This window comes from Camelus ferus, chromosome 9 (assembly GCF_009834535.1).
Source record: "Camelus ferus isolate YT-003-E chromosome 9, BCGSAC_Cfer_1.0, whole genome shotgun sequence".
NCBI classification, from domain to species: domain Eukaryota; kingdom Metazoa; phylum Chordata; class Mammalia; order Artiodactyla; family Camelidae; genus Camelus; species Camelus ferus.
Genome location: NC_045704.1, coordinates 79,118,826 through 79,142,197, shown reverse-complemented (window position 1 = coordinate 79,142,197; position 23,372 = coordinate 79,118,826). Strand labels below are relative to the sequence as shown.

Sequence of the window (23,372 nt, the reverse complement as noted above, 5' to 3'; positions counted from 1 at the left end):
CCTGCTCTCATTGCTCCTGTCCCTAGGCCTCCTCTGAGTGTCTTTAGTGTCACATCAGCCTCACTAAATAACACTTGGGGCTCATTATAAGAAACCAGTGACTAATTATGATGAGTCTATAAGATTTTTTTGGAGATTTTGCAATCTATTATAAAAGTAGACTATACCAGAAGTCTAGTAGGCAAAGACATAGGACATACCAGTCCAAAGGAAGTTCTTGTTTGAACACATGTTTTTTATGTACATAGTGTAGTTCAAAATTCAGTATCTGTGTCCTTTTGCTTCTTAGCATCAGGGTTTGGGACTTTGCTCAGCAGATGGTTCTGAATTCATACCAAAGTGAGTGCGTGTTCTTTCCTTTTCAGTCCTGGCCATGCCTGTTTTGTTTTTAAATGGTGCTAAGAATCCACCTGAAAGAGGCTTTCCTTGGCTAGAGTCAAAGGTGAGGTTGCCAGATGTCCAGTCACTATGACATAAATGGCAAAACTGTTTTCTTTGCACAGAAGTTCTGCTGATCCCATTTTATGCAGTGGGTCCCAAGAGGACGGGCTGGTTTCTGGGTGGGTGATTTACTCTGCATTTCCTGGATGAGTGAACAAAGGAGTCAGAGTTGTGTTCAGGATTTGTTATTGTAACTTTCCCGCGACACGTGTCTGGAAAGGGCAGGAGGCTGATGGATAGACGTAAATTATGAGGGTCAAGGATGAGGACAGGACTGCAGGGTTTGGGAAGCCAAATAGACACTCCTGGGATTTAGAGTGATTCCATCTGAGAAGCTTCTTCTCAGAGCTGGGCTTGAGTCTCATTCCAGACCCCTCTTCTCTCCCTCACAGGCTGCAGTGCCTCTGGCTACCTTCCTACCTCACTGGCTTGGCATCCGCAGCAGAGTGAAGTCTTTGTCTTTGGTAAGGCAGCATGTCCAACCATGTGTTGACTTGGGGACGGGGAGGATGAGAGGGAGGGCGAACCCCACAGTGCACGAGGCTCTGCTGCTCGGGCTCATTGGCACGCGTGGGCACTGGATGAATTACACTCATGGAGGTGCGGAGGGGAGTTCGGATGATCCCAAAGTGGTTTTCCAAAGAGACCCACACCAAGACATAATTAAAGTGTCAAGCGTTAAAAAGAAATTCTTAAAAGAAGCAAGAGAAAACCAATTACATACAAGGGAACCCTCATAAGACAGTGCGCTGATTTTTCAGCAGAAAGCTTATAGGCCAGAAGGGAGTGGCATGATGTATTAACAGAGCTGAAAGAAAAAAAAAAAAAGCATATAACCCAAAATACTCTACCTAGCAAGTTTAGTATTCATAAGTGGAGGATAGAAAAGAGTTTCCTAGACAAATGTAAAGGAGATTTATCACCACGAAACTGGCCCCACAAGGAATGTTAAAGGGACTTCTTTTAATGGAAAAGAAAAGGTTACAACTACAAGCAAAAGTTATGAAAGAAAAAAATCTCACTGGCAAATGCAAACATAAAGTAAAGGCAGTGAATCAACCACCTCCAGCAAGTGTGAAGGTTAAAAGACAAATGTAGTAAAATTATCTACGTGTGAAATAATTAGTTAAGGGCACACAAAATAAAAAGATGTAAAATATGACATCAAAATGATACTGACACAAAAACAGACACAGATCAAGAGACCAGAATGGAGAGCTGAAAAATATATCTATGCTCATAGAGTCAATTAACCTATGGCAAAGGAAGCAAGAATATATAATGGGAAAAAGAGAACATCCTCAATAAATGGTGCTGGGAAAACTGGACCACTGTCTTACAGCTATATATGAAAGAATGAATTGGACTACTATTTTACAGCATATACAAAAATAAATTCAAAATGAATTAAAGAGTTAAATGTAAGAATGTAAGACCTGAAATCACAAAACTAGAAGAAAGCATAAGCAGTCAGATCTTTGACTTAGATCTTAGCAATATTCTTTGGATCTGACTCCTCAGGCAAGGACAGCAAAAGGGGAAAATAAAGAAAAATAAATGGAACTATAGCAAATTAAAGAGCTTTTGCACAGTGAAGGAAACCAGCAACAAAACAAAAAGGCAACCTACTGAATGGGAGAAGACATTTGCAAATCATGTATCCAGTAAGGTGCTAATATCTAGAAGAATAAAGAACTCATATAACTTAATGTCAAAAAAACCAAGCAATTTGATTAAAAATGGGTGAAAGAACTGGATATGCATTTTTCCAGATAAAAATAAATATATGACTAAATAAAGATGGCCATCAGACATGTGAAAAAAAGCTCAACATCACTAATCATCAGGGAAATGCAAACCAAAACCACAATGAGATATCACCTCTCACCTATCAGAATGGATATTAACTATTTCTGTCTGATTTTTTGCTTTTTCATTTCTCTAAAAATGTTTCTATGTAGTACCAATCCTTTTACCACTGTTTGCTTTAGTTTCAGTGCCCACATCATAGACAGGTCCATGTCATAAAAGAAACCAAAGCAGTCTTGAATAAATGGAGCCCTTCTGCCAGATGGTCTAATGCCAGTTTGTTTTCTGGCACTGCTTCATCCACGTCTTCTTCCTTCTCGTTTGGTATTGGTTTGGAAGCGCTCATCTCCGTCTAGTCATCTTCTGTTAATTCGTCTGTTTTCTCTTGAATGTCTCCAAGTCCATATGCTGAAATCCTTCACCTTTCTACCTTTTTTTTTTTTTTTGGCCATATCCACAACCTCTTTCATGATTTCCTTGATTGACTCTTGTCATGAATCCTGTGAAGTCATGCATAACATCTGGACACAATTTTCTGCAATGATTTATTGTTTTGGGCTTGGTGGCTTTCATGGCTTTTTCTGTAACATTGATGACATCTTCAGTGGTGTAATCCATCAAGAATTTTATGATGTTCTATCAGGGTTCTCTTCCACAGCATCTACAATCCTTTCTATACAGTACTATGTGTAATGAGCCTTAAAGGTCCTTATGACCCCGATCTGAGGTTGAATTAGAGACATAGTGTTTGGGGGGAACTAGCTCACTTCGATGCTTTCAGTGTTGAACTTATAGGATTCTGGGTGTCCAGGGTAATTGTTCAATATCAAAGGAATTTTAAAGGCAGTCCCTACTTGCAAAGTGCTTCCTGACTTCAGGAACAAAGCATCGATGGAACCAATCCAGAAAAAGTGTTCTCCTTGGACTGAGCTGGCATTTATCTTCTTCCTTTAAGGCTTGGAGGTTAGCAGCTTTATATATAAGGGCAGTCCTGATCATAAACCTGACTGCATTTGTGTAAAACAGTAGACTTAGCCTATCCCTTCCTGCCTCAAATGCCAACCCTTGCTTCTCTTCCTTACTCATAAATGTCCTTTGTGGCATTTTTTTTTTCCAGAATAAGGCACTTTCATCTGCAATAAAAACCTGTTTAGGCTGATTTCTTTTTCTCTGTTATTTGTTAATGGCATCTGGGAATGTGTCTGTTGCCTCTTGGTTGGCAAAAGCTGCTTCTCCTGTTACATTGACAATATTTAAATAAGCCAAGCCTTTTCCTAAAATTATCATCCTTTATTGGCATTAATTTCTCCAAATTTAGATCCTTCACTTTCCTTTTGCTTCAAGTTGTCATATAATGACTTCACTTTTTCTTGAATCATCTTAGGGTCTATAAGTGTGCCTTTCTTATAGCAATCCTGCACCCGTATAAAAGTTGCATTTTCAATACGAGATAAAAAGGTTATTTCACAAAAAGTGCATGGTTTTCATGCCTGCTGGTAACTTCATGAGTTTTCTTTCCTCCCTTCCTTCCTTCCTTCCTTCCTTCCTTCCTTCCTTCCTTCCTTCCTTCCTTCCTTCTTTCTCTTCCTCCCTCTCTTTCCTTCCTTCCTTCTTTTTTCTTTCCAATGGTTCTTTCATTGGATTCATTTATCTTGAAATAGAGGGCAAATGCAGCTGCAGACGCCAACCTTCAGAATATAGCAAGCAATTCAACTTTTTTTTCTTGTAATGTCATGACTTTTCTCTGCTTCTTGGAAGAACCTCCAGCATCACTAGTGGCACTTTGTATCAATCCCATGGTGTTATTCAAGGTTTATGGTATTGCACTAAACACAATGAAAAATACAACAGAATTACTTTTTACTCAATACAAAATTTACTGCAGAGACAACTGCTCACATGGAGATTAGCGTTATATGGCGTTGTAAGCAGATACTCACAACCCTTGAGCTCCCCGCAATAGCAACAGGAGGTGGCTATGAGATTTATTACAGTAGTATAGTATGTTACTAAAGTTAATTTTATGAAGTTATGATTTAATACTGTATCTTTACATTTGTTTACATTTCTCTTGACTGTGAATGGCACCATGTATAGTCTGTAAGTGTTTGTATGCATAAGTTTTGATAAACTTTAACTTTTTGTGATAGATTTGTATATATTTTATAGGTGTAATGAATGATACATACGTCTTAAGCATTTATGACAGACCTAGCTTTTTCTTAATTTTTTCAATAGTTCTAGGCTAGGTGATTTGTCTGTGACATTTTTTAAGTTGTCACAAATCTCCAAAATTTTTCCAATATATTTATTGAAAAAAATCCTAAGCAGATCTATGCAGTTCAAACTGGCATTGTTCAAGGTCAAATGTAGTTATTTCTGACTGGGAGAAACCACAGTCAAAATCTCCTCTGGGTGTAGTTTTAATCCTGGAAATTCTGGCCTTTCATTTTTTGGTTGTTGTACTGTACCTGTATTTCCCCACCCGTTAACTTAAAGGTGACTACCTACAGGTTACTGAATCATAGCTTTAAGTGAAGAAGTTGACATACTGAATCTGGTCTGTGGCCCAGATTTGGGTCCCATTGTCTGACCAAGTCTGTTTGGGGATATTCTTGACAAAAGTTTGAAACCACGATCTTATCTCCTGCTAAAACTACACTTTAGAGCCATCTCTTATAATGTTTCAGTTGTGAGTATAGATGCATTGGTTTTTAAAAACCCAGTGAGGTCCCAAATTAAAGGGTTCTCAGCTTAGATGGTATGTGAACAATTTTCTATTTTATCTCCCTCTCATGCTATCCAACTGCTGAAATTCCTCCACAGTGCCCTCTGGAATTCACAATCTGTTATCAGCAAAATGACTTACATCCTCAACCTATTCTTTCACCGATCCCTTCATCTTCCTGTTTTACGGAAACCTGGTTCCTTCCTGGCAATCCCATTTCCTCTTGAGTGATAGCCAGTTTTTCTTCAGCAACCCTGGGCCTGGAGGGGTATTTTTCTCTTTCCTTACTGCACTTTCGGGCCATTTTTGCCATGTATTTTCTAAAACCTTCCAGATTCGCACCTCACATCATCAGGTTGTGTCAATTACTACTATGGTTGTCTGGTGTCATACTGCTTTGGCAGTTTTAGCCCCTGGTTCACTGTCCCTCTCTCCAGTACTGCTCCAGTATTAATTCTTGCTCCTCTCATATTGATATTCTTCCAAAAAATCATTAAATGACTAATTATTGTTAAATCCTGTTCCACCAGGTTCTTGAATTTCTTTCCTCCAATTGCTTTGTCCTCTACCCTTCCTCAGCCTCTTACTTCCAAGATCATGCCCTGAATGGTGTCATTCTACTAATAGTAACTGATCCACAATTTCAGAGTCATGCAATCCACTCTCTAACTTCCACTCTCTATCTTTCTAGGTCATTCTCTCTAATGCTTTAATCCCAATGATTCTTTGACTGCACCAAGATCCACTGATACAATTACCTTTTCACTGCCCCTTACCCACTAGATGCCTTCATTCCCTTCTTAACCAGCTGAAATTCTATGGTCAGTCATTGCAATCACTCCCTTGCTTCCTTGACTCGCTTGTACTTTCTTGCTTCACCTGCTCTTTTGGCAAAATCATAACCCTGACGAAATTCAACTCTGCCAACTCCACTCCTGTATTTATGCTGCTGAGTGTGCTGAAGAAAAGGACAGAATCTCACTGATGGGTCTCACTTTTAATTATGACCCTGGACCTCAAGAAGAACCCTATTGTTGCCAAGAAATCTTACCATATGCCAATGTACCATCATCCAATCATTCTATCATTCTTGATGACTACCTGACACCTCCTCTCCTCAAATTTCCTATACATGTGCCCCAGTCTTCACTCTTAGCTGCTGATTTTGGTTCCTTTTTCATTGAAAAACTCTGAGGCAGTCATTGAACAACTTCTACAGACTCTCACACCACACCCCCTGAACACTCTGCCTTCCTGCTGATCTCTAGAGGTGAACCATAGTAACAAGCAGAAGTACACGTTTGGGTAGTTCTTTTAGAACCATGATTATCTTTCACATGGCCCAACAATAAATAAATAAAATCAAAGATATAGTGGTGGTGGTTGTGATGGGGCAATGCAAATCTGCAATACAAACAGTGACAAATAAACTTAACTGTATTAAAAAATACAACAACATAACCACATTGAAAGGATTAGGGAAGAAAAGAACTAACCATATTAACTTTGGAAAGTAGGGCATTTTGCATATATACCAAAAGGCTGAAGACAAAAGGAATTGTACACAAATACTTAGTCTAGTTAGCAAATTTGTTTTTACAGGAACATATGTTAGCAATTCTGAAACTACTTTATGTGTATTCCAGAATTAAACAAGTAAATATTCTGTGGATACTGAAAGTCAGACTTCTTACCAACAGAGAAATAAGTTAAAAATAAGGAAATGGGGAAGTCTGACCAAGATGGTGGAGTAGAAGGATGTGTAGCTCACCCTCTCCCATGAGTACACCAAAAACTGTATCTACATATGGAACAATTCACACAGAATACCCACTGAAATTTGGCAGAATATCTCTTACATTGGAAATGTGATGTAAGGCAAATCCTCACAAAACCAGGTAGGAAGGAAAAAAAAAAAAAAAAGGAAATTGGTGTGGGATCTGTCTCCCAAGGAGGCAGCAGCAAAGGAGGAAAAACATCCCCACCCTGGGAAGTCCCCTCTCCAGTGGGGACGTCAGCTGGGACAGAAAGGGAGCTTTAGAGGTTTGGAGGAGAAAGCATCAGCCTCTTGGCAGACAGAACTGAGAGAAACTGGCACAGAGGGTGCGTGCGATCCCTAGCCCAAGATGTGAGCCACTGCGGACAGGCCAGGACCTGGGGCTGATCTTGGGCTTCCACGGATGAACCTGGGGAGAGGACTGGGGCTGACTGTGCAGAGGCAGTCTCAGGGGGCTGGAGTGTGGTGTGGGCTGAGGCTGAGAGGGTGTGCAGAACAGCCTGGTCCCCCATAGTGAGTACTACTTCTGGTGCATGTGTGGGGGAGGGGTGCAACACAGCCTGGCCATAGCAGCCTTCTCCACTAGCCAGAGGGCATGGCTTGCACACATTTTTGCAGAGCAGAAGGGCATAGTTCAGAAATAGCAGTCTTCTCGGCTTCCTCTGGAGGGACACAATTGCTGGTGTGTGGCTCCAGGGCAGAGGTGGGTTTGAAACCTGAATCCATTCCCAGAGGTCCCATGACTTCAAAGATGGGACTGAGGTTTGATTTGAGACCCAGTTGTTGGTGGTGAATTTGCCCCACAGGTACCTGTGTAGGCCTGTACCTCTAAGACAACTGAGTGGAGTTCTGGCTTGCAGCAGGGGTGTGTCTGGCATTAACAGCAGACCTGAAAACTATATGCAGATATGGGGCTAGGGTTTGGGCTGACTTTGTGGATCATGGTGGAGCTAGATGCATGACTGTACACACCCTGTGGTGGGTCCTAGTACCTAACATTGGTGGATCTTCACTGGTGGCTCTGTGACACAGAACTTGGGGAACACCGGGGTCGGTTGCTGACATTCATGCAGCTGAGGTGGGGGAACAAGGGCAGTAACAACAAAGTGTACTTTGTAGGCTAGCAGAAGCTGTGAAAGATGAAACCACAGAGGGCGCTTTCCAGTGGACATCTTCCATGGAGGCATACTAAGCAGTTCCTCTTCCAGTGGAAGCACACCAGTTCCTCCTACCACACACCACAGCTCAGAACGGGGCTGAAAGCCTCTATTCCAACAACAGGGGAGAGACTTGGCTCCTGTCAGGGCTGTGACAACCACAGAGCAAAGAGGAGGTCCTGGTCAATAACCAGCGCAGGCTCTGGTCACCACAACACCAACCACAGTCAAGGCAATAACAACGATCACACATAGAGGAAAGACATGGCAACCATCCATACTAAAAACAGCCCTTATGACAAAATTATTAGATGTGCACAGCCTACACAGGGACACTCCCACTTTAGAAAAACACATTTCAAGATGACAGGAGATAACTGTTACTCTGAAATTCATAGAGCCAGAAAAATATACATAAAATGAAGAAGCAGAGGAACCACTCCCAACTAAAAGAACAAGAGAAGTCTGCTGAAGGGATGAACAATGTAATAGACCTCAAGAGTCTACTAGATCCTGAGTTCAAAAAGGAGGTGATAAAATCACTGAATGAAATGAGAGGTCATCAACAGAAATACAGTACACTGTAAAAAGGAAATAGAAACTACAAAAAGGAGCCAATTAAAAGCAGAAGACTCATTTGCTGAGATAAAAGCCAAGCTAAAGGCAGTCAATAGCAGACTAAATAATACAGAAGAACAAATAAGTGATTTAGAAGACATGATAATAGAAATCACCCAATCAGAACAGCAAACAGAAAGCAAATGAAAACAAATGAAAGCAACATAAGGGACCTATGGGATAATATAAAACATTCCAATCTACACAGGGATCCCAGAGGAGATGAAAGAGAAAAGAAGATAAAAAATAATATTTGAAGAAATTATAACTGAAAACTTCCTAAACCTAAAGAAGGAAGCAGATATCCAACTACAGGAAGGACAGAGGGTCCCAAGCAAGATGAACCTCAACATATCTAACCAAGATATATTGTAATTAAGATGGCCACAGTTAGAGAAAATATTCTAAAAGCAGCAGGAGAAAAGAGAGTTAGTTACAAGGGAACCCCCATAAGGCTATCAGCTGATTTCTCTACAGAAACATTGCAAGCCAGAAGGGAGTGGCAAGATATATTCAAAGCCCTCAAAGAGAAAACCCTGCAACCTAGCATATTCTACCCAGCAAGACTATCCTTTAGAATAGGAGAAATAAAGAATTTCTCAGACAAGCAAAACCTAAAAATATAGCAATATTAAATCTATCCTAAAACAAATATTGAAAGGTCTTCTCTAAATAGAATACAAGCAAGCATCTATAGAAAGGAAAAAAAAACACAATTAGAAATGTGATAACTATAATGACAATCAAGAGAAAAAACATAAAGAGATTAAAAGAGGACATAAAAATCATAAAATGTGGGAGAGGGAAGCAAGCAAATAGAGTTTTTTTCATTCTTTTTAGGATGTGTTTGAGCCTATATGATTACCAATGTAAAGCAAATACATATAGTAATGAATTAAAATACTTGAAAAACAAGGTAACCACAAATCAAAAGTATACAATAGAGTCATGAAAACCAAAAAGACAATAAATTAAGCTAAAACAAAAGAAAATTATCAAACTACAAAAGAAAAAACAAAAAAAAGGAACAAAAAATACAAACAAAATCAACTAGAAAACAGAGTTTAAAATGGCAATAAACACTTTTATCAATAATTACAATAATGTCGATGGACTAAATTCTCCAATCAAAAGACACAGAGTGTCAGATTGGATAATAAAAGAAGAGCCTACAACATGTGGCCTATAAGAGATCCACTTTAGGGAGAAGAACACAAATAGATTGAAAATGAGAGGATGGAAAAAGATATTTCATGCAAATGGAAATGACAAGAAAGCAGGGGTAGCAATACTCATATCAGACAAAATAGACTTTAAAGCAAAGGCCATAAAGAAAGGTAAAGAAGGACACTATATAGTGATAAAAGAAGCAATACGAGGAGAGAATATTACATTTGTTAACGTATAGACACCCAGTATAGAAGCACCTAAATATACACAACAAATACTAACAGACATAAAGGAAGAAATTGATAGGAATACAATAACAGTAGGAAACTTTAACACCCCACTAACATCATTGAACAGATCTTCCAGACAGAAAATCAGTAAGGCAACAGAGATACTAAAAGACACAACAGGACAGTTAGTTGATATTTTCAGGACATCACATCCAAAAAACCCAGAAAATACATTCTTTTCAAGTGCACATGGAACATTCTCTAAGATAGAAGATGATTCTTGATTATTAGAAATTATTTGAAACACCTTTTCTGACCACAATGGCATGAAACTAGAAATCAACCACAGAAAGAAAAACGAGAAAAAAATGACTGCGTGGAGACTAAGCAACATGCTACTAGAAAACCAATGAGTCAATGATAAAATCAAAGAAGAAATCAGAAAATGCTTTGAGACAAATGACAATGAAAATACAACCACACAAAATCTGAGATGCAGCAAAAGCAGTCCTAAGAGGGAAGTTCATAGTGATATAGGCCTTCCTCAAAAAAACAAGAACAATCTCAAATAAATAACCTAACCTATCATTTAAAAGAATTAGAAAAAGAAGAGCAAACAAAACTTTAAGTCAGTAGAAGGAGAGAATAATAAAGATCAGGGATGAAATAAATACAATAGAGATTTTTTAAAAACCAAAAAATCAATCAAAATAGAGCCGTTTTTTTGTTTTTTTTTTTTGAAAGAGTAACCAAAATCAACAAACCTCTGTCCAGGCTCACCAAGAAGAAAAAGAGAGGACACAAATAATCAAAATAAAAATGAAAATGGAGAAATCACAACCAACACCACAGAATTACAAAAATATATATATATAAATAAAAGAATACTATGAATAACTATATAGAAACAAATTGGACAACCTAGAAGAGATGGACAAGTTTCTAGAAACATATAGTCCATTAAAACTGAATCAAGAAGAAATAGATAACTTTAACAGACCAATCACTAGAAGTGAAATAGAATCAGCAATAGAAAGCCTCCCTGCAAACAAAAGTCCAGGACCAGATGGCTTCACTGGGGAATTCTACCAAACATACAGGGAACACATACTGGTCCTTCTCAAACTTTTCCAAAAGATTGAGGAGGAGGGAACACTCCTAAATTCATTTTATGAAGCCACCATCACCAATGCCCAAACCAGACAAAGACACTAACAAAAAAGAAAATTACAGGCCAATATAATTTCTGAACATATATGAAAAAATCCTCAACAAAATATTAGCAAACAATTCCAACAATACATAAAAAAGATCATCTACTGTGATCAAGTTGGATTTATCCCAGGGACACAAGTTTCAACATATGCAAATCAATCAATGTGATACATCGCATCAACGAAAGAAAGGACAAAAATCACATGATCATTTCAATAGATGCAGAAAAAGCATTTGATGAAATTCAAATTCTGCCCTCAATCTTGGAGACTCCATGGTCAAGAGGAACACGTGAAGGTGGTCACAGCTTTTCAGTTGTAATACAGGCTTAGGTAGGCCACACGGCTCCGATGCTTCCTAAAGTCTTTGTCTGTGGACAGCTGCAATGAAGGAATAAGGTCTAGGTCAGTGTTCTAATGAGAGCCCTTTGCCTCTGGTCTTCCTGGCTGTGCAAAATACAACTGCACCCTATAGCTGTTGGGGCCCAGCTGAGCCCCACCCCCACAGTAACCCAGCCTTAGTGATTCTCTCAACTCTGGCATGTATATCTACTTCCTGTCATCTTACTCTGGTGCGTATCATGCTAGAAATTATTTTCTCCTTAGTAAATCTCCAAGTATGGCTGGTAAATTTCATGAAAACAAAGATTATATGTTTAATTCTTGACCATTACCCATAGGCCCTAGCATAATAATATTAATACATCAGGCATTTAATAAATACTTGTAGAATTAATGCAGAGTTCTACCAGGGAAAAACAAGGCACTGCTGGAATTATGACAGCTGACATGGGTTGAACATTGTGATGTTACGGGTACTGTGCTAAATGCTTTTCTACATTATCTCAATCTTTACAACCTTATGAAATTGAGTCTAATATTAACCCATTGTAAGACAAGCAACTTTTCTAAGATGGGCTTAGAAAAGTTAGAGGACTTGCACAAGATCACACAGCAAGCAAATATGGAGCTAGTGTTTAAACCCAGGCAGTCTGTCCCGCAATCCAGGTTCTTGCCAGAAGGAGCTACAGCCCCTTGACGATCTAAAACTCAAGTGGTGTGATGGAAAGAGCACTGGCTTAAGAGTCACAGGATCTGGATTCTAGCTGAGCAACATCCATAAGTCACTCAATCCACCTGAGCCTCAGTTTCCTCCTCAATCATAGGGGGATGATTATCTCGGATTACCACAGAAGATTATTTGAGGATTAACTAAGAAAATCTGACTTGTTCAGTCACACACCTTTAAAAAATCAAATGAAATTGCGTAACTCTCCAAAAAGATCCCCATATGCATATACATAAAAATTGTACATGTAATTTCAGGGGAACAAGGACTTCTTGAAACTTATTCACAGATTGCTGGTTAAGAATCACTGATAAACATGAAAGAATTAGGTAGAATGCCCTACACAAGTCCAATCTGGTACTACCTCAGCTTTCAGGGTTCTTTTCTGTAGACATGGAATCTGAGCCCAGTCTGGAGATCCAAATCTCATTGGCCAGGTGACTTTCCGAGGTGGCTTTATCTCTGGGTTGTATGTGGTAGGTCTAGAAATAAAAACACAAAACATCATGTGGAATGAGTTAGTGACCATTATTATACTACCCTCAATCTAGTCCTAAGTCTTTGGAAAAAGGCAACCAACTGGTTAGCATAGGGTTCCTTTGCTTGTTAATGTATTTCTAATTAGGTTTTAATGTTCAAGCTATTTAGTCTCAACATGCAGTGAGGGTAAAAACTGGCTTTAGTTTAAAATAGTTCTGCAACTTTGTTATCCTTACTGAGAGATCAAAAAAAAAAATCCCAGAAATGGTGGTTATAAAAGAGATGTACCACAGTAATTCATAAGTACTGATCATGATGTACAATTAAGGCTAAAAGTGCAATGATAATTTAATGTATCAGCAATCTAGGGATAGCAAAGCAGAACCAGGTAAATTTCTTGACAACTGGGATTATTTTATAATTTTCTTTTTTCCACAACACTTTGTCTTTTGGTGCAGACTTTGCTGTGGTGGAAATAACATTTATACTGGATGCAGGAATCAAGATTCAACACTTCTACTTCCTCACTGCAACAGTGAGAAAGTTACACTCACTCTCTGATCCTTGGATTTCTCACCAGTAAAAGAAAGACCACATGTTCTACAATTCCATACATTCTGAATGGCTTTCTAAAACACTTAGAATGTCTCCCTTGGTCTACAAGACCTACATACTCTAGCCCCGCCCCTCCTCCTCTGTTATCATTTCCTCTTTGCTCACCACACTCTAGCCATACTGAACTTCTTTCTTCCTCACACAAAATTCCTCCCCAAGGTACAGCATTTTTATATGCTGTTCCTCCTGTCTGGGCAGCTCTGGGCCCAGATCTTCACAAGCTCAGTCTTGTCATTGTGATTTCAGATCAAGTGTCATTTCCCCAGAAAGACCTATCTTGACAATCCTTGCTAAAGTAGATTTCAGTCCATCACTCCGTATCATATCATCATCCTGTTTGATTTTCTTCAGCCCATCACCAGGTCACCATACTTCCCAGTGTACCCATGACAGCCCCAGCTTATGTAAACCATCTTGGTATAATTATTAACAAGTCCCCTTTTCACTCTCAGAACTGACACAGTCTAACTAATAAGTACTCTCCTTATTACTATTGATATTTTCTTGTTTACTGGCTTCTCATCTCTCTGGACTCTCAGATGTAAGCTCCAAGAAATCAGGAGCCTTGTGTGATGGATTTAATGCAAAATTCCTGAAACCTACAAAACTGCCTGCTCATTTATAAATATTTATTGAATGACTCACTACAATTTACAATTTTATAATTCTAGAGACCTGGATGGCAAGAGTTTGAAACTTTAAAGATGAGTGATTTCTTATCTAGCGGGTATGGTTGGGATGTAACCCCTTCTTGTATCTCCCTTCCTATTGTTCTTCACTGAAGTGCACCAGAAAAGGGACACGTACCCAGGATAACAAGGGTCCTTTGAGTATGTACTAAATCGAGGTGACAAGGCATTAAATGGAGCAAAATTTCGTTTGTCTTTTTGTCCCCAAGGATTGACTGTCTGGTACATGCCTGGGTAAGGTGTTGTATCCTGTTTCCAAGAAAAAGATCAATATGTTAGAGAAGAAAAAAACAGAATCATCTTTTCCCTGTGCATGTATTAGCTGTGGTTTAACCAGCTCAAGCTATAGAAATAGGCCTAGAGTAGGTAGCAAACCAATATAAGGATATGGTCCAGCTACCTAAAGATACCTGATGCTTAGGTTGTAGAAATAAACCAATGGTGGGTAGAGAGCCAAGGTGACTTGCTGCACCTACTACCCCTACCATCCCACCATCCCACTCGGAGATTCTTTTAAAGCCAGTATCCCTCTCCTTCATCTTAAGTGTCAGGAAAATGTCCAACTAGAGATTAATATTCTATACTGAAGACTTGAAATCCAATCTCACAAAAGGGTGAAGAAGTTGGAATTTGCTTTTTAACTGACAAGAGGATATGATGCATATAAATAAAGCCTCCAGTATTTTAACATCAGCTGTCTCAGGACTGAAATTCTGCCTTGGTATCATTTCTTCTGAGAACTATGTTTTTACTCTCTTAGAACACTCTCTCACACACACACATTTGCAGTGCTAACACCCAAGCTTTTCAGATAGGGTTCTTGGTAGCTTTTGTCCAAATGACTTCTTTTTTTCCTTGAATTTCAGGGCATATTTTTAAGGTAACCTCCAGCTTTGCTCTCCAATGCAGAAACACACAACAACACAGATCATACTAAAATCTAAGCACATTCAGTTATTTCTAACCTTACTGATTGGCTTAAACCTCATGGCTGTTCTGGCTCCAAAAGCATATTCTTTTCGACTGGTCGGGATTTTAGACAGGTTGTATGCCAAGCCGTACTTCTTCAGGTAGTATATAGAAAACAAAGAAAGCAAAACCAAACATAGAGAACATTATAGTTACTAAAACAGAATGAACTTAAGAGTATTCCTGAATCTTCTCTGCAAAGATCTTGCCTCCTCTGAATCAAGACCATACAAACAATTACATAAGTAACACAGGTAACTCTACAAAGGAATGTGGCTGGATAAGTAGAATAAATGACATTTCCATGTATTCCAATGAATCTAGTCCTCTGAGCCCCACAGTGCTAAGTCTGCTCTAATGCAACTGTCAGTCTGATTTTACTGTTTCATAAACTGACTTCCCAACACAGCCACAGTGAAGGTTTGAATCATAGGCCTTTAGAGGTAGAAATGAGTGGGGACTATACTGGGAATTGCATGAAGCCAAGGCTTGCATGTGGGGGGGTGGTGCAAAAGGGCAGCTATGGCCCTTTAACTTCTGACATTGGCCCTGACAGCTTGTTGCAGAAGACCAAGGTACTTTCTCATATTGGGACCCTGAGGTCACAAATCCCATAGGATTTTTCTTGCAGAAAACTTGGGTATCCTTTGGTAGCTGGGGAACTGAGACCCACCTAAGGGACAATGAATACTCACATCTTCTGGTATGTAATATCCAGGCCCTCGGTGGGACACTCCGCTGAGAGGGAGAAACTTGTTCCCCAGCAAGCTTGGGGGATGGAAGTGAGGAAAGAGCTTCCTCTGCTGACGTGTTCCAAAGGAGTAGTTAACCAGTGGCTCTGAGAATCAAGAAGGAGAAATTCTACTTGAGGGAAGGTCTCTTTGTCTAAGTGAGTGCTTGGGGGCAGGTTGTGAATAGGGAGGCAGAGCAGAGAAGTGGGCAAATAGAGTTCAACAAAAACCTGACCAACTCCAAAGCGGGGGGGTGGGGGTGGGGGTGAACTGCTCTTTTCTCCTCTCCCAGCTGGTCTTTCCTGGCCTCCCCACTATTCCACGGGCCCCTTACCCTCGAGTCAGCTCTCCTTACCTGCTTTGTTGAAGCACATCGCAGGAGTGCCTCTAGGGCCAGCGTTTGTGTACCGTGTTGCCTAGGAAGCAGAGTCCCGCCAGGCAGCCCCAGGCTGAGCTCCCAGACGCGTGTGGCTCTGAGCGCCGCCTACTCAGCAAGTGGGGTTGCCTAGGGGGACACCTTGGGACAGGAACTCTTACCTCCCCTTCCTGGGCCGGAGGTAGGGGGTTATCTGTGTACGAGACGCTAAGGGCTGAGAGTATGAGGGGGTGGGCAGAGGGTTTTGGAAGCTGGGCCACGGGAAATGCACTGCTGAGGAAGGAGGGACACCTGGGTTTAGAATGCCCTGAAGCTCAGGCTGCTAGAATCAGGGATGTAGGAAAACACAGCCTCTGCAGTGATGGCCAAAGCGGGTGGGTTTCCTGGGCGATGCCCAGAGCTGGGGAGTTGGGAACCTAATGGAGTATAGATAGTTCCGTATGAAGCCCCTCTGAGACCCATTTTTCCTTTTCCTCAAGCCACACCCTTCTACCTTTAAGTGGGGCTGGAGTCTTTTTCATTGATAAGTAGTCTGTAAATAGTTGTAATTTTGGTGTGCCTGTGAAAAAAGGTGAGCTCAGGGTCTTTCTACTCCGCTGTCTTGACCGAACTCTCTCCATTTCTTGAACTGGGTACTGCTTAAACCAGAGTTCACCTTGCATGTTTCATTAATCTGTTCAGTTATGATTTAGACCTTTTTCAGTATGGGTAAATAAATAAAATAGTTTATTTTTAAAAACCTGGCAACCCTATAGGAAGCACATTAACATTATTTACTCACTTCTTTTCAAGAGTAGCATAATCACACCTACTTCCCTTTTTTAAAGATTTCAGTGGTTTGTAATTTATCGAGTATTATCATTATTTTAACTAAAGATATTACCTTTTCTCCCTTATCAGAAAGCAGTAAGTCTAGAGTGTTATTAATTCTCTTAACAGTAGTTTTTGTTCTGGTGTCCATGTATAACGCTGCTCTTTTATTTTCCTAAACTGCTTATATGAAACAACATTTAACCTTCTCTCTTAATTCTAGGCTTACTCATTAGCCATTATATGGTGCAAAAAACTGACTACCTTATTCTTCTAAAGTAGTTGTATCTGAGCATTTATATACTATAATACATATTTATTAGGAATTATTTTTCTCCTTTACAATTATAGCATTAAATTGTTCGTGAAATTATGTGTGGTAGGTTATGTTATCCATGAAGTTAATCTTAGGATAATGAAAAGGGTGTTGCGAAGTAATTCGTTACTGAAAGCAGGACTTGGGTCTAAACAGAATTGAGAACCCCTAATCAAGATAATAGAGATTCAGCTGGAGGATGGATGTCTTGAGAAGGAATATAGGAGCGAATAATATACTTTTTAAATCCCACTTTTGTGGGACTTCCTTAAATACTATTCTCTTTCATCTGATGGTAGAGGAATGAAACAGGCTCTGAAGCTCCCCAGAACTGGTTTCTAATAGGTACTGGTCTGTTGTTTACTAGCTATATGACCTTGAGAAATTTACTTAAACTACCTAAACCTTGATTCATCTATAAAATAGCACTAATCATTTCTTGCCTGTTAGGGTTGCCATGAGAATCTAGGAGATAACATAGGACAGATCTTGCACAGCTAGTGACTAACCTGTAATTCCATTTAACAAACGTTAATACACTCTCAATATACGACCTCCATGCCCAGGGGTATAGCTAACTCCAAGGGTACCTTTGTGCAATTTTTAAAATGGTGCCCTTTCATCTGAATGAGTACCACTCAAGGCTCATGACTTGGTGAGTGGAACACTGCTCCCATCTCTGCTGGGAGAAATGTGCTTATCCCACCTCTTTCCAATTAGACTCCAATACTGAAGGAATGAGTTTTCGTACATGACCTAGGGTCTAAGTATATGATTACCATCATGAAAGTCCCAAAGGAATGGCTGAGTGATTGATGGCATAGTTTTGTTTCCGTTCATGTTCCTGGGTGGACCAGATGGCATGGACTTTGAAGATCTCGGAGAAACTCTGGACCAGAGCTCCTCATCAGAGGGACTTTTAAAAACCCTGACTCTCTCAAGTGTTGTCTCCATGAGTCACCACTCTTATAAGCAGACTTTTTAAGAAACTGAAGGGTGTAACTCAGACTGGCTGCTGAGCAACAGCCCCACCCTTGAAGTCCCTCTTTAAATCACTGTGACTTTGCTTTCTACAAGGCACCATTATGGTGTAGAGGGAGACATAAAGGCCCAAGTTTGAAAATGAGCTCTGCTAATTATTAACTTTACATGATCTTGGGCAAGTTTTCCTCACAAGATCTGTTTCTTCACCGGTAACACAGGGGTAATATTCACCATGCAAGAGATAACCTATATAAAGTGCCTCATCTAATGTTTGGCTTACTCAACTTGTTTGCCACCTCCTTTCTTGCCCTCATTGATTTATTCATTCAATGGGTACTTTTTAAACTCTTGCAATTCGCCAGATACTGCTCTGGGCAATAGGAGTGTAGCAGTGAAGAGAAATTCTTGCCTCACAGAAGTTAATTCTACTGGAGGAGGCAGACAATAAAAAATGATAAATACATAAAATGTATAGTATGTCAAGTATTAATAAGTGCCAAGGAAAGACAAAGGAATCACAGACAAGGAAGGGAAAAGGGAATTTCATGGCTAGGAATGGCCTCACTGAGATGGTGGCTTCACAGAAAGACTTAAAGAAAGTTAAGTAGAAAGTCAAATGAAAATCTGGGGAAAGGGGATTCTAGCCTGTGCAAAAACCTTGAGGCAGTAACATGACTGGACTATTGAAGAAACAGCAGAGGCCAACATAATCAAAGTAGAGGGAGTCATAAGAGTCAAAGGAGGTGAGGTTAGAGTGATCTTGGGTGCTAGATTGTGCCTCTCCTTTTCTTGCACATAGTAAGTATGCAGTAAACATTCATTTGAATGACTAAGTAATATGTAAATATGGCAGGAAAATGGGGGGACACCAAGTTTTTAGGCTGCAGTAATCTCTGCATTCTAGAAATGGTGACAGAATTGATCTTTGTGTGAAAATAGTGGCTGGAAAAAGCATTAGTCTAGGAAAACACTTTGATCTAGCCACTGGTCACTACGTTGTTCAAAAATTATTTCCTCAAAGTCAACAGTCTCTTTCATGTACTTCACCAAGCCCAGTGCCCCACATCTTCATGCCTCCTCCTCAATATTATTTTCCTTAGTAGTGACCTAAAATAGGAAACTTAGTCCAAAAGGCTCTCCAAAATTCCTATGCTCTGTTTTACTCAAGACTTTATCACTCTTTGACTAGAAATGTAATTACATTAATAACGATACCCAGTTTTACTGGCTCTTTCCTTTACCTGCTCATTGATGACACTAGTCCCCAATATCTATGTCTTCAATCTCCAAGGCATGTCATACAAGTGCTCAGAAGTCAATACATTAGCTACTGTCACTGCAAGTGCTATTTTCCCATGTTATATATCCCTCTGCCAGCCCCATCTCATCAGTGTTGAATTTAGATCATGATATAACCTTCAAACAGCTTCACAGCTCACTTACAATAAAAGCCAAACTTCTAACCATGTTTCAAAACCTTGCATGATCTGACCCTTTGCTTATTTCTTCCCTATGCCCACTAACTTATGGCAACACTGCTCTCCTTTTTTCTTTTCTTTTTTTTTTAATTGAAGTAACGGTTTATAACATTATATAAGTTTCATGTATATGATGTTCTAGTTTGACATTTGTATGCACTCCAGCATACCCACCACCAAAAGTCTGATTTCCATCCATCACCATACAGTTGACCCTCTTTACCCATTTTCCCCTCCCTTCATCCCCTTCTTCACCTCTGATAACTACCAATTTGTTCTCTGTATCTATGCCTTTGTTTTTTGTTCATTTATTTTTATTTTTTATTCCACAGTGAGTGAAATAATACAGTATTTGTCTTTCTCCATCTGACTTATTTCACTTAATGTAATACCTTCAAAATCCATCATGTTGTCACAAATGGCAAGATTTTATCTTTTTCATGGCTGAGTAGAATTCCATTGCCTATATACACCACACCTTTTTTATCTGTTCATCTGTCAGTGGGCACTTAGGTTGTTTCCACATGTTTGCTATTGTAAATAATGCTGCTGCAATAAACATAGAGGTGAACGTATCTTTTCAAATTAGTGTTTTCATACTCTTCAGATAACTACACAGAAGAGGAATAGTTGAGATGAGTCTCCTGGAAGTAGCACATAGTTGGATCTTGTTTTTTAATCCATCCAGCCACTCTGTGTCTTTTAATTGATGAATTTAATTCATTTAAATTTAGGGTGATTATTGCTAAATTAGGACTTAGTACTGCCATTTTACCTTTTGTTTTCTGGTTGCTCTATGTCTCCATTATTTCTTTTTCCTTGTGTTTCTCTGTGCCATTTTAGTTTGGTGGTTTTCTATAACATTTCTCTCAGTTTCTTCTTTTTTATGTTTTTTCCCTCAGCTCCAGATTTATGTTTTGCGGTTATCATGATATTTGTATAAAACATGTGATAGATAAAATGGTCCTTTTTCTGCTGATAGCAACTTATCTTCATTTGTCTATATGGATTTTGTCCGTTTCCTCTTCTCCTCTTGTGTTCTTGTTGTCTCAAATTAACCTTTTTAAGTTGTGAGTTTGTTACCGAATTACAAGAAGCTACAGTTATTTTACTGCTTTTCTCCATTTTAATCTTTATGCTATAAGTAAATGTTTAATAACCTATTCTGCTATGGAGTTGAATTTTTCTGATTCTGTCTGTTTATCACCTTACTTAAAGTTTTGTGTAATTTTACCTTTTTGTTTGAGGTAGGAGAGTTGCTTTTGACATGTCTTGTAAGGCAGGTTGGGTGGTGCTGAACCTCTGAGGTTATGTTCGTCTAGGAAAGCCTTTATTTCTCCTTCATATCTGAAGTCCAAATTTGCTGGATAGAGTATTCTTGACTGACATTTTTTAATCTTTCAATATTATGAGTATATCATCTCACTTTCTACTTGGCTGTAGAGTTTCTGCTGAGAAATCTACTACTAGGCTAATGGGATTCCTTTGTGGGTAACTATCTTTATTCCCCTTGGCTGCCTTTAAATTCTTTATTTGTCATTGACTTTTGACAGCTTTAATATAATGTGTCCTGGAGTAAGTCTTTCTGCATTGAGATAATTAGGTGTTCTCTTAGCTTTGTGAACTTGTGTATCCAGTTCCTTCCCAGGTTTGGGAAGTTACCAGCTATTATTTTTAAAAATAAACTCTTTGCTCCCTTCTCCCTCTCTTCTCCTTTTGAGATACCCATTAGCCTTATGTTGCCTTTCTGAATGGAGTTGGATAATCCTCATAGAATTTCTTCATTTAAAAAAATATTACTTTTCTTCTCTCTTCTACCTGAATCACGTCTAGATTCCTGTCTTTGAGCTTGCCAGTCCTCTCTTCCATATAGTTTGCTTCATTTCCAGTGCTTCCTAATGCCTTCTTCATCTCATTTATTGAGTTCTTCAGCTCCATAATTTCTGTTTGGTTTTTCTTTAGAGTTTCAATTTCTTTGGTAAAGTATTCCTTCTGTTCATTAATTTTATTCCTGAGCTCATTGAACTGCCTTTCTGAGTATTCTTGAAGCTCACTGAGTTTCTTCATGACATTATTTTAAATTTTAAATTCTCTATCAGACCACAATCTTTCATGACCTTAAGTTTGGTTTCTTGAGAATTGCCATCTTTTTGTGATACCATATTGCCATAGTTTTGTCATGATGTTTAATGAGTTGTTCCTCTGCTGGCACTTTTGACGTAGCAAACACCTTTTTTATTTAGGCAAAGCATTTTTCACTTTGATTCTAACAATTCAATAGATTGTTTATTAGAGGTCTTTTTTTTTTTTTCACTAGGAAGTGAGGCACAAGTTTTGGCTTTTCTTACCTGAGTTGCCTCTGACTATATTTGAAAACTGACTTTCCAGCCTCTACCACCTCTGCCAGAGGTGTCACTGTTGCCCTCATCATCGCTGCTTGTGCCTTCAGGATCTCTAGTGTCTTGCTGCAGCCAGTGTTGCTGCTGTCACTGGTGTTACTGCCAGGGGCATCAGGATGGTGTGCATCTCCGCTGTGTCTGGGGTCGCCTGGATGGCAGGCACCACCACCACAGCAGAGGCAGAGGGAGGGTAGGGTGGGAACAGGGGTCATGGGTGCCTTCGCCACATCTGAGGTTGTCAGGTGTAGGAGTGCCAGAGTCCAGGTGCCACCATAGCTGGAGGGACCAAGGTCATGGGCCTTGCTACTGCTGAAGCCTGGTTCCCTGTGTCTGTGGATGCTGCTGCAGTCGGGAGGCCAGGTTTGTGTGTGCTGCTTCCTCTGTTACCGCTGGGTCCTCTGGGACTGCTGGCTCAGCCGCTGTGGCCAGGGAGCCAGGATTGCAGGTACTGCCTTTCCTGTTCCCCTGATTCCACTTTCTCTATTTGTTCCAATTAACTTATCTTCAGGTTATAGATGTGTGATCTTTCCATCATCCTTGCACAGAGGAAACTTCATTGAGTTATGAATGTTTTCTAGTTGTAGATTGAAGAGGAGAGACAAAGATAATAACTCATGCTAGCATGATATTGACGTCACCACAATCTTCTTTTCTTTAACATGTCTTGTTCATTTCTACTTCAAGGACTCTTGTCTGAAATGCACTTTTACCAGATCTCAAAATGACTGGTTTTTCTCTAATATCAAGGCCCATCTCATATGGAATCTCTCCAGAGAGGCCTTCCTGAACTGACCAAACTAAAGTAGGCCCCTCCCTTGGTCACTTTCTATCACTGTTTCACTTTCATGATTTCTTTCTCTTTTCTTTTCCTTCCTTCCTTCCTTCCTTCCTTCCTTCCTTCCTTCCTTCCTTCCTTCCTTCCTTCCTTCCTTCCTATGTTTTCTATTTATTGTCAAACACTCCCATCAGCAAAATAAAATCCCCAGAAGGATGAGGTCTTTATCCTATTTACTACTATGTCTTTGGTACTTAGAACACTATCTGGTGCATAATAAATAATCAAGAAGTGTTTGGGGCTCCTGAATGAACAGATATTACCCAGAAAGCTGCATGCGCCTCACCATTACCACCAGTGCTGCCATCTGCCATGAGAACACTGAGGTCTGTGCTCAAGGAGGCAGTAAATCATAGTAGTTAGGGATGTGAGCTCTTTTGGATCTGGCTTTGCAACTTATTAGCTGTGTGATGTTGGACAGGTTATTCAGTTTCTTGGAATTAACGTTATTGTCCTCATAAAGTTGCTGGGAGAATG

General features: G+C 39.6%; 1 protein-coding gene and 1 long non-coding RNA gene across 7 annotated transcripts in view; one reads left to right on the top strand and one right to left on the bottom strand.

Annotated features, from left to right (window-relative positions):
* Positions 1–23,372, top strand: part of LOC116665927 — a 56,671-nt gene that overhangs the window by 3,620 nt on the left and 29,679 nt on the right. For all 6 annotated transcript variants that reach the window (XR_004322772.1, XR_004322769.1, XR_004322768.1 and 3 more), the window contains exons 3-4: positions 366–442; positions 834–905. This is a non-coding gene — a long non-coding RNA (uncharacterized LOC116665927). The remainder of the gene's footprint in view (positions 1–365; positions 443–833; positions 906–23,372) is intronic.
* Positions 11,323–16,317, bottom strand: LOC102514721 (protein pitchfork). Its single transcript, XM_032487317.1, has 6 exons — positions 16,053–16,317; positions 15,662–15,804; positions 14,963–15,061; positions 14,116–14,246; positions 12,578–12,695; positions 11,323–11,525 (listed from the first exon to the last, which is right to left on the bottom strand). The coding sequence occupies exons 1-6, from the start codon at positions 16,069–16,071 to the stop codon at positions 11,457–11,459; spliced, it is 579 nt and encodes a 192-aa protein (XP_032343208.1). The 5' UTR covers positions 16,072–16,317; the 3' UTR covers positions 11,323–11,456.

Bases quoted from the DNA above. Each gene is read 5' to 3' on its own strand.
- LOC102514721 (XM_032487317.1), bottom strand. The intron at 12,696-14,115 runs GTACGTGTCCCT...TTTTATTTCTAG, and splicing joins AAGGACCCTTGTTATCCTGG to ACCTACCACATACAACCCAG. The intron at 11,526-12,577 runs GTAGTACCAGAT...CCTTCATTGCAG, and splicing joins AAAGAACCCTGAAAGCTGAG to CTGTCCACAGACAAAGACTT.